Source organism: Diospyros lotus, chromosome 11 (genome assembly GCF_014633365.1).
Source record: "Diospyros lotus cultivar Yz01 chromosome 11, ASM1463336v1, whole genome shotgun sequence".
Lineage (NCBI taxonomy): Eukaryota > Viridiplantae > Streptophyta > Magnoliopsida > Ericales > Ebenaceae > Diospyros > Diospyros lotus.
Genome location: NC_068348.1, coordinates 18,079,188 through 18,094,930, shown reverse-complemented (window position 1 = coordinate 18,094,930; position 15,743 = coordinate 18,079,188). Strand labels below are relative to the sequence as shown.

General features: G+C 39.9%; 1 protein-coding gene across 4 annotated transcripts in view; it reads right to left on the bottom strand.

The window, feature by feature from the left end:
- LOC127813119 (O-fucosyltransferase 29-like) overlaps positions 1-15,743 on the bottom strand; it is a 49,201-nt gene that overhangs the window by 23,970 nt on the left and 9,488 nt on the right. For all 4 annotated transcript variants that reach the window (XM_052353885.1, XM_052353884.1, XM_052353887.1 and 1 more), the window contains exon 2: positions 7,136-7,226. In XM_052353885.1, coding sequence (XP_052209845.1) covers positions 7,136-7,226 — 91 coding nt within the window. The remainder of the gene's footprint in view (positions 1-7,135; positions 7,227-15,743) is intronic.

Here is a 15,743-nt window from a genome sequence, read left to right as displayed (position 1 = left end):
CTTACACGGCCAAGGAAGTGGCTAGAATGTTTATGGACAGAGTAGTATCACAGCATGGAGTGCCAAGCACCATTATACCTAACCACGACATGGTGATCACAAGCCACTTCTGGCAAGAATTGATGGGATCTATAGGGATTAAGCTTAATATGCCAACAGCATATCATCCCCAATCAGATGGGCGGATTGAGAGGGTCAACCAGGTGTTGGAAACCTACCTAAGGTGCATAGGTATACAGCAGCCCAGACATTGGCATAGATGGTTGGCATTGGCACATTGGTGGTATAATACCACCCACCATACATCCTTAAAAATGTCCCCCTATGAGGCACTGTATGGATGTCCACCGCCGCTATTGTCGGCCACTGGAGGGCATGCAACCGAAATATCGGTGAAAGAATATCTACAACAAAGGAGGATGGTCTTGCAGCAACTAAAGCAAGAATTGGCATCAGCCCGGAATAGGATGAAACAGTATGCTGACAAAAGGAGAAGTGACCGGGAATTTAAAGTGGGAGAAAGGGTGTATCTCAGGCTAAGATATCCCCACCTGAAGGCCCTCAGTCAAGAGGCAGTAACCAAGTTAAGCCCTCAGTACTTTGGACCATTCACTGTAACAAAGAAAATAGGTAAGGTGGCTTACAGACTCCAACTACTCGAAGGCTCCCACTTACACCCTGTCTTCCATGTATCCTTGCTGAAGCGATCAACCGGGGCAGGATCAACAGACACGGTCTTACCAGCACTGCGTAGGGAAAAAGAAGACCCTACGAAACCAGAAGCTATTATAGACAGAAGGGTGATCCACAACCAAGGGGCCCCTCTAATTGAAGTATTGGTGAAGTGGAACCAGGGAAGTAATAAGGACAACTCGTGGGAATATCTACCAGGCCTGCTCCAGCGTTTTCCAAGATCAACAAGCCTACTCAGCATTTCTTGAGGACAAGAAATGTTCCAAGGGGGGAAAATTGTCACGGCTATGGTCCATTCTGCATTTTTTATTTTGTTTGTTTTGCTGTATTTCCATTATTGCATTTCATTTCTGTTTGTTTTGCTGTATTTCCTTTATTGCATTTATATTTCTGTTAATAGTCATATTCTAACTACTAGCTAACAGATTCTGTTAGCTATAAGAGGCCAGGTGTAAAGGCCCTAGGAAAAGACAAAACATTCTGTTGCAACCGCTGGGGATGGAAGGATGCGCTGCATTTATTTCCTCCCGGTGCGCCTATATGTACTACTCCCATTTCACAGGAGAAGGCTAAGAAAAGATTGAATACAAAAATTACTCTGTTTCTCTCTATCTCTCCCTCGCATTTTCCAATTCTCTCTAACCTTCTGATCTTTCTACCTTCTTACTCAACTCCCTACTTCATTTCTCTTCTAAACCAGGATCATGACACAAGGCAATTTGATTGTCACTGTGATTTAGGATCGTGACATAAGGCAATCTGATTATCACAAACAAGCTTCATAGAGGACACTTCACAAAACTCTAGTTCCTGCAGGAGTTGCTTAAGCCAGACGAGCTCACAAGTTACATTAGCCATAGCCCAATGCTCTGCCTCCACACTAGATCTATCTATTACATCTTGTTTCTTATTTTTCCAAGAAACTATATTTCCTCCCACTAAAACACAATACCCAAAGGTTAACTTACGACCAAAAAGAGATCTTACCCAATCTGCATTTGCATAACAACAAATATATGTGTGTCCTTTATCCTTTACCCACTCTTTTGACATATCTTATAATTCGAATAACAACATCCCAGTGAGAATCAAATTGAGAACTGAGAAACTGACTAACTACACTCACAACAATGTCAAGATGAGTGACTATAAGATAGTTCAACTTGCCTACCAATCTTCGATACCTTCTAGGATTTCAAAAAAGCTCTCCCTGTCTCAACAAGAGTTTGACATTTGGGTCCATTGGAGTGTCAACCAGTTTGCAGTTCACCATACCAGTTTCTTCTAAGATGTCAAGTGCATCCTTCCTCTAAGAGATTGAGATACCATCTCTAGATTATGCAACTTCAATACCCAAGAAATATAAGAGTCTACCTAGCTCTTTGGTCTGAAAGTGTTGATGTAGATGTTCCTTCAACTTCTATATGCCAACCTGATCACTCCCTGTGATAAAAATGTCATCCACATAAACAACAAGGTAGATGCATAAAGAAGAAAAGTGTCAATAGAAAACCGAATGATCAACTTCACTCCGAGTGAAACCAAATGCCTAAATCACAGTGTTAAACCTATTGAACCACGCTCGTGGAGATTGTTTCAGACCATAGAGAGAGACTTCTTGACATTGCAAACTACATTGGACTCCCCCTGAGCAACAAGAAGGCTATCTGGCGCAGGATCCATTGCAGGAGGAACCACTAACAGAGAGAGTGAGTCGAGAGAATCCTGTTCGGGAAGAATGCTGGCACCGGCAATGGGCTGAGGATGACGATGATATTTAAGAAGTGGAGGATCTGTGGAAAGTGGACCTGAAGATGGTAGTGGGGGGTCCACAGAGGAGGAGACAAACGGACCCGAAGAGGGTAGCAGAAGAGCACAAAAAGGAATAAGCAATACCTGGTCAAGACTCTGTGAATCGGGCTAAGCAACCAAGAAGAAAGATTGTTGTTCAAAGAATGTGGCATCAGCAAACATAAGATAGCAGCTCAGCTTATGAGAGTAACACTTATAACCTTTTTGTAACCGGGAGTAGCCGAGGAAGATACACTTGAGACATTTGGCAACAAGTTTATCCTGTCCAGGTGAAAAAAAATGCACAAAACAAATACATCCAAAAACACGAAGAGGACAAAATAAAGTGGCTGTGTAGGAAACAAAAGAGAAAGAAGAATTTTTTCCTGTAACACTGAAGATGGCATGCGATTTATCAGATAACATGTAGTAAGAACAGCATCTCCCCAAAATTTGGTGGGAAGATTAGCATGTAAAAGTAGTGTTCGTGCAATTTCAATGAGATGGGTGATTTTTACACTTAGCAACACCATTTTGTGGAGATGTGTAAGGACATGAAGATTGAAGCAAGATGCCATTAGCAGTCATAAAAATAATAAATTGAGAGGAAAAATACACAAGGGTATTATCACCATGTAAAGCACATATAAAAACTTCAAACTGTATTTTTATTCCAACAGTAAATGTTTGAAAAGCAAAAAATAATTCGAACCGACTCTTCATGAGAAACAACCAAGTGTAACGAGAGAAGTCATAAGTAAAAGTAACGAAATACCTTTGCATCTCCTATTCTTCTTATTAAGAAGAAGGATGGAAGCTAGAGTTTCTGTGTTGACTATAGGCAACTAAATTCCCACACCATTAAAAACAAATTCACCATTCACATTATAGATAGCCTACTAGATGAGCTAGCTGGAGCAACTATCTTCTCAAAACTTGATCTCAGATCCAGATACCACCAAATTCGGATGAGTTGTTCAGACATCCCCAAAACCGCATTTCGCACTCACCAAGGATTGTATGAATTCCGAGTTATGCCCTTTGGCCTAACCAATGCTCCAGCCACCTTCCAAGCACTAATGAACCATGTGTTTAGTCTCTATCTCATAAAATTCATCTTGGTCTTCTTTGATGACATTTTAGTGTACAGCCCTACCATGGAACAACACTTAAACCATCTCAAAACCACCTTCCAAGTCCTCAGATCTAACCAATTGTTTGTAAAGAAGTGCAAATGCACCTTTGCAGAAAGGAAGGTGGAGTATTTAAGGCACATAATCACTGGTGAAGGAGTGACTACAGTCCCTAAGAAGATCACGGCTATGGTGGAATGGCCAAATTCAGAAGACCATCAAGGAGTTAAGGGGATTCCTTGGGCTAACAGGCTATTATAGGAAGTTCATTCGAGGATATGGTTTGATCAGCAAGCCCTTAACATAGTTACTTAAGAAGAATGGGTTCGAATCGAGTGACAAGGCAAAAGCAGCCTTTAACTCTCTGAAGAGGGCTATGGTCTAAGCTCCTATATTAGCTCTACCCGATTTCACCTTAGAAACAAATGCCTATGACACAGAAGCGGGGCAATTCTAGTACAAAAGGGCATACCTACTGCCTTCCTTAGTCAAGCCTTAGCTCCCAAACACTTGGGGTTGAGTATTTATGACAAGGAGCTCATAGCAGTCCTCATGGCAATAGAGAAATGAAGGTATTATTTAAAGGGGAATCCATTTGTCATCAAGACAAATCACGAGTCTGAAATTTCTAGGGGAACATAGCCTACACACGTAGCTACAAAGGAAAAGGGTGACCAAGTTGCTTGGGCTAGATTACACTATTTAGTATAGGAAGAGGAAAGAAAATACAGTGGTTGATGCACTGTCGGGAAGAGAGGAAATGGGGGAGTGCCAAGCAATATCAATGGTAGTCCCAGATTGGATGAAGGAAGTATCAAAAAGTTATGAGCAAACATCTTGGGCTAGAGATCTTATGACCCAATTAGCAACTAGACCACAGGAGCATAAGGGGTATACACTGAAGGCCAGGTTGCTAAGGTACAAAGGGAGGCTGGTAATTGGGGAAGATTGCCATCTTGGGGAAAGGATTTTGCAAGCTCTGCATGCCTCACCTACTGAGGGGCACTCGGGCTTGAACATTACTTACAACAAGGTAAGGCAATTATTTTTTTGGCTAGGAATGAAGAAGGAGATTACTGCCATTGCATTAGGGTGCCCTATTTGTCAGAAATGCAAGCATGAACAAGTCTCATATCCTGGCTTACTCCAACCACTAGAGATACCTAAGCAAGCATGGCAACACATTTCCATGGATTTTGTGGAGGAGTTACCAAGATCTGAAGGTAAGAGCACAATTTTGGTGGTTATGGACAAGCTTACTAAGTTCAACTACTTTCTTAGTATAGCCCACCCATTTACAACCCCTAATGTGGCCAGGTTGTTGTTAGATTCAGTTGTGAAAGTGCATGGCCTACTAGTGTCCATCACTTCTGATAGAGACAAGGTGTTCACCAACAACTTTTGGAAGAACTTGTTCAAACAATTGGTGGTCAGATTGCACATGTCAACTGCTTACCACCCTGAAATAGATGGACAAACCGAACGAGTGAACCAATGTCTCGAGGCTTATTTAAGGTGTGTATGCTTCTCCAAACCTAAGAATTGGAATCAATGGCTACCGCTTGCCTAATGGTGCAACAATTCCAACTACCATAGTTCACTCAAGAGATCTCCCTTCGAGGCATTATTTGTCTATAAGCCTCCATTGATACCCGCAATAATGCACTATTCAAATGTGGAACTAATGGTGAACCAACACTTAAGGCAGAGGCAGAATGCCCTATACGTGATAAAAAAAATGAGCCGACAGTGGCACATAATAGGATGAAGCAAATGGTAGACTGGAGGAGGAGCGAAAGGAGTTTTGAGGAAGGCGATATGGTAGATCTAAAGGTGAGGAGATTCTAGCAATAGTTGTTCACTAGTCGTTCCCCATCTAAGCTAAACCCTAAGTACTTTGGGCCATTCCAAGTGCTAGCTAAAGTGGGAAAGGTTGCTTATAGACTACAACTTCTAGAAGGACTCGGAATTCATTCTGTCTTCCAAGTGCCCCTCCTAAAAAATTCTATAGGACCTCATGATCTTCCTTCGATACAGACCTACCAAATATGACAGAGCCCCTTGGTTGTGCTAGACAAGAGAGCCATCTATCATGACTCTCTACCATTGACACAGGTGTTGGTGCAATGGACCAACCGCCACCCAGATCACACCACATGGGAGTATCTACTGAAGCTACTCACGCAATTTTCCCAAGTGATCAGACTATTGTAATTTTTTGTGGACAAGAAATGTCTGTAAGGGGTGGGGTATTGTCACGCTCCTATGGTAGAATGGTCTATTACCTTATTTTTTTGTTATGCTGAATTAGGTGTACTAGAGCCGTTATAGGCTATTTTCTGGCAAGGGATACCTTCTAAAAGGACCCTAATTGCCTATATATGTAAGAGCTCCATGCTCCCAATAGGCAATCAATGAGAATATTCTGATTTGCCTTCTCTCTCTCTCCAAACTCTCTCTCTCTCTCTTCTCTCTTTCTACGATAATCACATAATTCCTTCCTAGAATTCTGTTGTTGTCCTTATCAATACCTCTAGCACTGACAGCTTCCAAATGATCTTCAAATTAGCCCTATTTTAGTGTTACAAACTTGTTTGATTTCCATGGATTTGATGGAGAGAATGACGAAGCTACCACAAAGGAATGGGCCAATTAGTTGCCAAAGAAATCAAGAGAAGTTATCAAAGATGTGCTTGATATGAAAAAAGCTCATTGGGGATAAGGCAATCTCTATCCTGTCTAGTGATTGGGCAAATGTCCAATAGAAAGCATTTGGATATCTAAAAAGTGATGCAAAAAATTGATCTTATCATTGATAATGCATCCAAGTTTTCTCATCAAAAGTCGAGTTTCTTTTCCACTCAGGGAGATTAATGCAAGAGGATATTCTTTGATTTATTGGTATTTTTATATTTGTTTACTTACGGTTAGTATTTAAGTTAGGTTTTAGAAAGTATTTTGGTGTCATTAGCTTTAGCAAGTAGTCATGTGACTAGAATAGATGGATGATTAAGACTAAAAGGATTCATTTGTATCAATGACTAGGATTTATTGTTGTTGAGAATGCAATTAGTGTTGTACATAATATAGCCAGTTAGCTTGTATGTTGTACATAGTGTGTGTGTGTGTGTACCTGAATCTAACCAAATACAGTTCTGACTCTGAGATCTGAGTCTTTCCCTCCATTCTTTCTCTCTACCTCTTCTATCTTTATTTCAATTATCATTATGTATAACTAGCCTTTTAAGACACTTTACAGGAGGCCATTTTATTCTAATACAATGTTTGAGGTTAAAAAAAACCCTAAATTTCATACTTTGTTCCAAAATTTAACTTGCACTATTTCAGCCCAAATTTTTCACTTGTTTTTGCTGGTTCTTTCCCTCACAGTGCATCAGAAGTGCCAAAACAAAGCCACATGATCGAATAAGAGTACATAGAATGGTCACAAAACAAATAGTTAAGCAGAAAGCTAGTGGTATACATAGCTGTACAATTAACTCAATAAGCTGACTTACGTGAAAAATGAGGCCCTCTTTCACTGCATCCATAGTAAAATTTTGCAAGTTTTGATTTCCAAATATCAATTGGTGCACGAATGCCAGCATCCTACAATGCAAAGATAAGTCACGTTTTCACTGCATTGCACTCAACATGATAATCCAAGGAAGAAATGGACTCACTCAAGGTTCAGACAAGCATACATATAATATACATACTACAAACCAAGCAAAAATATAAATATACATACTATGACATGGTACATAAGTGACAAGCCAGTGGACTTGCAAAAAGAAAAGTCATAAAAGCAGCCATACTGAAATAATTCATGCTCAGTTCAGTTTAAGAGCTTAATCCACAAAATTTGTTTCAGGACAATATAAGTAAAGGCATTAAATGAAACCAACAAAAAGTATCCTCATAGGAAACATTTATACATATAATTTCAAAACACAATTTCATTTTCTCTCCCACTTTCACAAGAAGTGCCAACAGTGAGATTGCAAATAAGAGAACAAACAAAACAGGTGAACCCAATGCACGAGGCTCCCATTGTCAAGACCCTAGGGTGTCCTTGGGTTTGAATAGGAATTTAGAAGAAGAAGAAGAACAGAATTAGAGGGAGAGACAGAACAAATTAAGGGAAAAAGAGAGAACAAGAGAGAGAGAGAGAATGAGAGAAAGAGGAAAGAGAGGAATTGATTATTCATTCAACCGATATCCCTCCACAATGCTTTAGGTTCCTTTATATAGAACCTCTAGCCAATTCAGCAACAACTCTTCTAACTACTTAACAGCCTAACAAGTAGCCTAACACAAGCTGTTATACAATCAACCCATTCCCGCCTATTAACCAACCAACTCCTTTAGTTAGAGCCTAACGATTTACAAGGTTAATACCCTCCCAATTATAGTACTACCCCCTAGGGTCGTGACAATCCCGACCCCTTCAAACAATTCTTATCCCCAAGAATTGACAGCTGCTAATTCCTGTTCTTCGTCCAATTCCAATCTTAACAATCAGATTTATTCTTCTCCTCTTTTTCCTTACTTTCTTTTTTCTCCTCAACTTTGTCCCATCTTCTCTTGCGTTCTGTTGCTTTTGTTCTTGCTGCCAAAATAAAATGAAAATTCCAATGATCGACATGTTAAAGGGTCCCTTCTTCAATGTCAAAACTCTTTAACCAAATAGCAGCAACCTTTTCTTCCTTCATCATCCGAATCTGGTCCACACCAGGTGAAATGACAGCAATACTGTCATACGGTTCGGGATCAAAATTGCTCAAAACGACAAGGTTAGTTTCTTTAGCTGGAATTTCTTTGACCTGTGACTCCTCAGCTTTTTCCACGACCAAATGCAAAGCAGCAATACTCCTAGAATCTGCTTTCTCAGACCCATTCTTTCCCTCAGCCTCCAGTTTTTTTCTTTGGTCCGAGTCCTCGTCGGTTGCCTGTCCACCCTCAACAGCTTTTGTATCAGCATCCTTAAGAGCTATTGTCAAATTGTTCTGGCCCTGACTGTTCTATCCAAACTCTTGTAGTGACGTGTGGTCTGTTACGAACTTGCGAGCTGCTCTTATAATAATTTTCTGGTGGCAGCCCGTGCTTTCTATAAATGGCTTTCAGTGCCACTTCTTGCAACCTTGCCTTCTCCGCCACTTGTTCCACCGTAGTAGGGCAAAACATTTTCACACTAAGTCTTAGAACATCATCAAGACCATTAATGAATTTTGACACAAAATAAGACTTGATTAAAGTTGGATGGAATTTGAACACAATTGCTTTCAATTTCTCGAATCTGACCAAATATTCCAAAACCAACCCCTCTTGCTTCATCTTGTTAAGCTCCTCTTGTAATTCTTACTTTCGATCTGGTTGAACGAAGCAGAGTATTCCTTAGAAAAACATTCAATCGAAATACTAACTTGAAATTTAAGTGAAACTAGAATCAAAAGGTCGTCCAACTTTCTGTCGACGTCCTTAATTGCTTCCCTCGTTGCATCACATGTTTCCTCAAATGTTTTCTCGAATGGTTGAGCACATTCAAGAAGTTCTTCGGCCATCTTGATAGGTCCAATTCCTAAGAATTCACCCGTCACAGCTTCTTGATTAGCTTTTAAGGATCCCCTTGGCAACCAAAATTGGTTCCGATAAACCTAATCCGCCTCTTTAGCGGCTTCAGATTCTGCCAACTAATTCTACCTCAATTGGAATCCGCCGAAATCTGAATCTTTTAACAAAATTGCTTCTTGAATCCCAAGTTTGGACTGAGAAATAACAAAATTCCAGGCTGCGAGAGTACCTCCTACTTTGCTTCCCAAAGATTACCTCCTAGTTAGCATGCGGTTCTTTACTGCTTCAAGATTTCTGGACTTGATCGAGAGTCGTTGCTCACCTCCCAAGTTGGCCAATTATCCGCAATGGAATTGGTCACAATCTGGGTCTGCTCCGGCTTCAGTCCTTGATCACTTGAATTCGCCTTCAATTTTCGATCGCTACTGATTCAAGAAACCCAACACCGACCACCCAATCACAGACCACTGTCCTTCAATTTCCAATCGCTACAGATTCAAGAAGCCCAACACTGCGATGGCTTCCGCCCGCCACTGTTGGCTTGAGTTCAGTCCCACATGTGGAAATTTTTTGTTCCAATTTCACGTTCAATTCCAACCCAAGTCAGAATTTGCTTCAAAATTGGCCGAACTTCTCAAACAAAAAGCATCAGTCTTGAATTCAATCAAGACTAAATCTGGAACCTTCACTGATCGCCTGACTCACAACCGGAATTCGCCTTCCAATTCCTATCGGACTCCTACTCCAATTTCGACCCCAAAACCGTCGGACGCACTAACCCCCCAAGGTGTTGGAATTCAATTGCAACCAAAATCCCTCGTCAGACTTCCCTACTAGCCTCGCACCCTTGGTCTAGACGTGTTGCTTCCGTCGAACTCGCGTACCTGACCCACCTCGCCGGCTTCCCTTGTCACCCGCTCTACAACAACAACAACAACATATCCAGCCTTTATCCCACTGTGGGATCGACTACATGAATTCTAGACTTCCATGTATTTCTGTCTTTTGTCATATCTTTATTGATATCCATACACTTCATATCAAACTTTAATGTTTCTCCTAAAGTCTTCTTAGGTCTGCCTCTACCTCTTTTTTTGACTAATTGTTCCATTTCATCCACTCTCATCACAAAAGCGTCTCTTGGTCTCCTTTTCACATGACCAAACCATCTTAATCTAGTCTCTCTCATCTTCTCCTCTATTAGCACTACTCCTACCTTATTACGAATAACTTCATTTCTAATTTTATCTTTTCTTGTATGGCTACACATCCATCTTAACATCCTCATCTCCGCTACGCTAGTCTTTTGCTCATGCTGGTATTTGACTGCCCAACATTTTGAGCCGTACAACAAAACTAGTCTTATAGCTGTCCTATAGAATTTTCCTTTTAGTTTTAACGGGATTTTACTATCACATAACACCCCCGATGCATTTCTCCATTTTAGCCAACCTACCTTAATTCTATGTGTGACATTCTCGTAAATTTCTCCATCTTTTTGAATCACTGATCCCAAATATCTAAAATGATCTTTTCTTTGTAAGATTTGGTCTTCCAATTTTATTATAACATCCTCCACTCTTGCATTCTTACTAAATTTACATTCCATATATTGTGTTTTCTTTCTGCTTAATTTAAATCCCTTAGATTCTAAATTGTTTCTCCATAACTCAAGCTTAGTATTCACTCCTCCTTTAGTGAGTTCATCCATTACTAAAATTCGAGCCATCGTCTCCAAAACTAGCTTCGTCTTTCAATTCCGATGGAAAATCTCCGTAGTCATAGCCTTTCATTCTGCATTGCGAATTCAAGATCGCCCCGAGCTTGCGTCCACTTCTTACCCAATCGCCGACTAGTGGTTAGAAGTCACAATTTGTTGGAATCATTGCCAAGAATTGCACCAAGGAATTCAGGATGGCCCGGGCCTGCTTCCACGCCTTGCCTTCACTCACCCAATCACCGTCCAAAGGCTGCAAGCCTCTGACTCTGATGGAATTAATTGTTCTGGAGTCACCGATCTTGTCGCTTCTTGAATTATCTCCAGCGACTTGGTCAATTCCACCCCCAAACTCAGATTGCCTCACCCACTCCGCGTCCATCCGTAATCTTTAATCAAGATCGTCTCTTGCAACTGCACCAGTTTCGCGTCCATCTTACTACCTCGTCTTGGGTCGCGCCTTGCTTGCGTCCGTCAACCCAGATCACCTGCTTTCATCCGTCCATTCTGCCTCCTATAATCGAGTCGGACTTACTCACTCGTAAACTCCAATGTCGCACCCCAATTAAACTCGCTAAAATATGGGTCCGCTACTTGTCGGAATTGTTAAAAATCACTACTGGAATTAGTTGGATCCACAGTCGAGAACATTGGCTCTGATACCACTTGTCAAGACCCTAGGATGTCCTTGGGTTTGAATAGGAATTTAGAAGAAGAAGAACAGAATTAGAGGGAGAGACAAAACAAATTAAGGGAAAAAGAGAGAACAAGAGAGAGAGAGAGAATGAGAGAAAAAGGAAAGAGAGGAATTGATTATTTATTCAACCGATATCCCTCCACAATGTTGTAGGTTCCTTTATATAGAACCTCTAGCCAATTCAGCAACAACTCTTCTAACTACTTAACAGCCTAACACAAGTTGTTATACAATCAACCTATTCCCGCCTATTAACCAACCAACTCCTTTAGTTAGAGCCTAACGGTTTACAAGGTTAATACCCCCCCAATTACAGTACTACCCCCTAGGGTTGTGATAGCCATATAGCAAGCGCTAGGGAAGGTTAATTGTATGCAGCTCTACCTTGCTTTGGCTGTTTCCTGGCTTGAACCTGTGACCTCTCAAGTCACAATGGAGCAACATTACTGTTGCACCAAGGCTCACCTTCAAATAATAGAACAAACTGAACTCTTAAAAGAAGCAGACATAAATAAAAGGAAAATATCTGCAAATTGAAATGGTAATTTCAGAAATCAACTGTCACATAATTGAAATTTTAACAAAGAGAGAATCAAATTTGAAATAACCAGTCATGTAGAGAAGGCAAACACCCACCAATACTTTTTGATACATGCCAAAGCCCTCCCAAGGATCAAATCTTTATAATCTAGTTTATAATCTTTTAATTGACTATTCCAAGTATTTTAACAGTTTGCAACAGAGCATAGAAAAACACGTATATCAACTTAAAAGTGACATCATGAAATGGGTTTGATCTCATGGCCTAAAAAAGAGTAAACTACCCCAAGCAATCATTAGATTATTCAAATCAAACTGTAGATTAAAAGGCCAAATTAAAACACAAACCCATGCTTAAGGCCATATCCCTTAATTAGATGGTCCCAAGCTCAGGAAAAGGAGCAGCGTTGCTTTAGGTATTGGTAACTAGAATAAGCCCATATTGGTCCCCCTATGAATATAAATCAAGACCCTTGGTGTATTTCAACATATAAGAAAGGCAATATAGTAATGTTATCGCATTTGTGGACAGAATCTCCAAACATGTAATTTATAGTGACAGATATCCTCAAAACATTCTGTTCACCTTCTTAATACATCAAGTCACTGAAGTATCATATGTTAAAGAGGAATTTTTGTGATAACATCAGCTTTATTGTATGACATGAGAATTTTTTTCAGTTCATCATGACAAGAGATGTCAGGTAGTTAAGTTCCAACATGTACAAAAATGAGTGTAATTAAGTCGAGAATGTAATGGTAGATGTGCAACCATAAACACATACAAACAAAAGAAAAGAATTAAAAATGAAGTTATCCATAATAAGGTTGCAATGACACCTATTAAATATATGATGCAGAATCCGAAATACAAAAACATGAGTAATCTTGATTACTCAAACCAATATCAATAATCAAAGTCTAATTAACAATGCCTCACTAAGAGGTTTATATAGACTATGACCCCTAGCTAATTAGGAAACATATCAAAGATCGTATCCTAACTAAAATGGAAATATAATCTCCCTAAAACTTCTTAGGAAAGAAATAACAAAGGAAATGAAATATACACAAACAAGTATATTATCTTTATTTTCTATATTTGGTTCAAGAAAAATATTTCCCATAAAACCTTGCTTGTCTCACATCAATATATAATGCAAAACACATATTTAAGATGATTTAGACATATGAGAAGAAGACCAGTAGACGTGCATGATGGAACGAGAAAATAATTATGAGAGAAAAACTTAAAAAATTAGCCTCTCTTAGTTTGTTATTTATAATAGGCATAACGAGCCTTAAACATCTATGAGCTTAACCTATGGGCTTAATCTAATTACAAATAAAACACACATATAATAATTACAATATATACAATTATACTAATAATTCTAACACTCTCCCTCAAGTTAGAGCATAGATATCATATACACCAAACTTGTTACAAATATATTCCACTCGATAACCCTTTAGAGACTTAGTAAAAACATCTGCAAGTTGATCATTGAAGTTAACAAACTCCGTAACAATAACACCTTCAACCAGCTTTTTTCTAATAAAGTGACAGTCGATTTCAATATGCTTAGTTCGTTCATGAAACACTAGATTGGAAGCAATGTGTAAGGCAACCTGATTATCACAAACAAACTTCATAGGGGACACTTCACAAAACTTGAGTTCCTGTAGGAGTTGTTTAAGCCAGATGAGTTGCATTAGCCATAGCCCGATACTCTGCCTCTGAACTAGATTTAGCTACTACATTTTGTTTCTTACTTTTTCAAGAAACTAGATTTCTTCCCACAAGAACACAATACCCAAAGGTTGACTGACGATTAGAAGGAGATCCTGCCCAATTTACATCTATATAACAACAAATACCCGTGTGTCCCTTATCCTCATAGAGTAGCCCTTTACCTAACACTCTTTTGATATATCTCAGAATCTGGATAAGAGCATCCCAGTGAGAATCACATGGAGAACTGAGAAACTGACTAACTACACTCACAGTAAAAGCAATGTCGGGACGAGTGACTGTGAAATAGTTCAACTTGCCTACCAATCTCCTATATCTTCCAAGATCTGAATAAAGCTCCCCCTATCCTAGCAAGAGTCAGACATTTGGATCCATTTAGGTGTCAACTGGTTTGCAGTTAACCATACCAATCTCTTCTAAGATGTCAAGGGCATACTTCCTCTAAGAAATTGAGATATCATCTCCTAATTGAGCAACTTCAATACCCAAGAAAGACCAAAGTCGGCCTAAGTCTTTGGTCTTAAAGTGTTGATGTAGATATTCCTTCAGCTTCTGTATTCCAACCTGATCACTCCCTGTGATAACAATGTCATCTATATAAACAACAAAATAGATACATAAGAAAGAAGAATGGCGATAGAAAACCGAATGATCAGCTTCACTTTGAGTGAGACCAAAGGCTTAAACCACAGTGTTGAACTTGACAAACCACGCCCATGGAGATTATTTCAGACCATAGAGAGATTTCTTGAGTTTGCAGACTACATTGGACTCCCCTTGAGCAACAAAACCAAATGGTTGCTCCATATATACCTCTTCCTATAAATCACCATGAAGAAAGGCATTTTTAATATCGAGCTAATAGAGTGGCCAATGACGTGTGGCAACTAGAGAGAGAAAGAGACGAATAGAGGCCATTTTCGCAATAGGAGAGAAGGTATCACTATAATCCAGCCCATAGATCTGTGTAAAACCTTTGGCAACTAAGCGGGCCTTTAGACGTTCCACTTGTCCATCAAGACCTACTTTGAGAGTGAATATCCACCGGTAACCAACGAGAGTCTTTCCTAGTAATAAAGGCACCAAACCCCAAGTACCATTTGAATGTAAGGCGTCAATCTCATCTAACATAGCCCAGCGCCAACCAAGATGGGATAGAGTTTCACCTATGGTTTTAGGAATAGAAGCAAAGGAAATACTCGAAACAAAGGCACTATAAGGAGACAAACGGTCATAGCATAAAAAGTTATAAATAGGATTGGGATTACAAGTAAACCGTGTACCTTTGCGAAGAGCAACAAGGAGATTGTCGGGCTCAGGATCTGAGGCAGAAGGGAGCACAAAAGGAGAGAGTAAGTTAGGAGAGTCTTGGGCTGGAGGAATGCTAGAGTCAGTAGCAGGACGAGAACGATGGTGATATGTAAGAAGTGGAGGAGCTATGGAAGGTAGACCGGAAAATGGTAGGGTAGGCGCCACAAAGGAGACAGACGGACCCAATGAGGATAGTGGAAGAAAAGAAAAAAAAAAAGCAGGCAAAACCTGGTGAAGACTGTGAATCAGGCCGAAAAATCGAAAAGAAAAATAGTTGTTCAAAGAATGTGACATCAGCAGACAAAAAATGGTGGTTCAGCACAAGAAAGTAACACTTATACCTTTTCTGCAACCAGGAATAGCCAAGGAAGATACACTTGAGAGATTTTGCAGCAAGCTTATCCTGTCCAAGTGAAAAAGAATGCACAAAACAGATACATCCAAAAACACAAAGAGAAACAGAATAAAGTGGTTGTGTAGGGAACAAAAGGGAATGAGGAGTTTGGTCCTATAACGCTGAAGATAGGATGC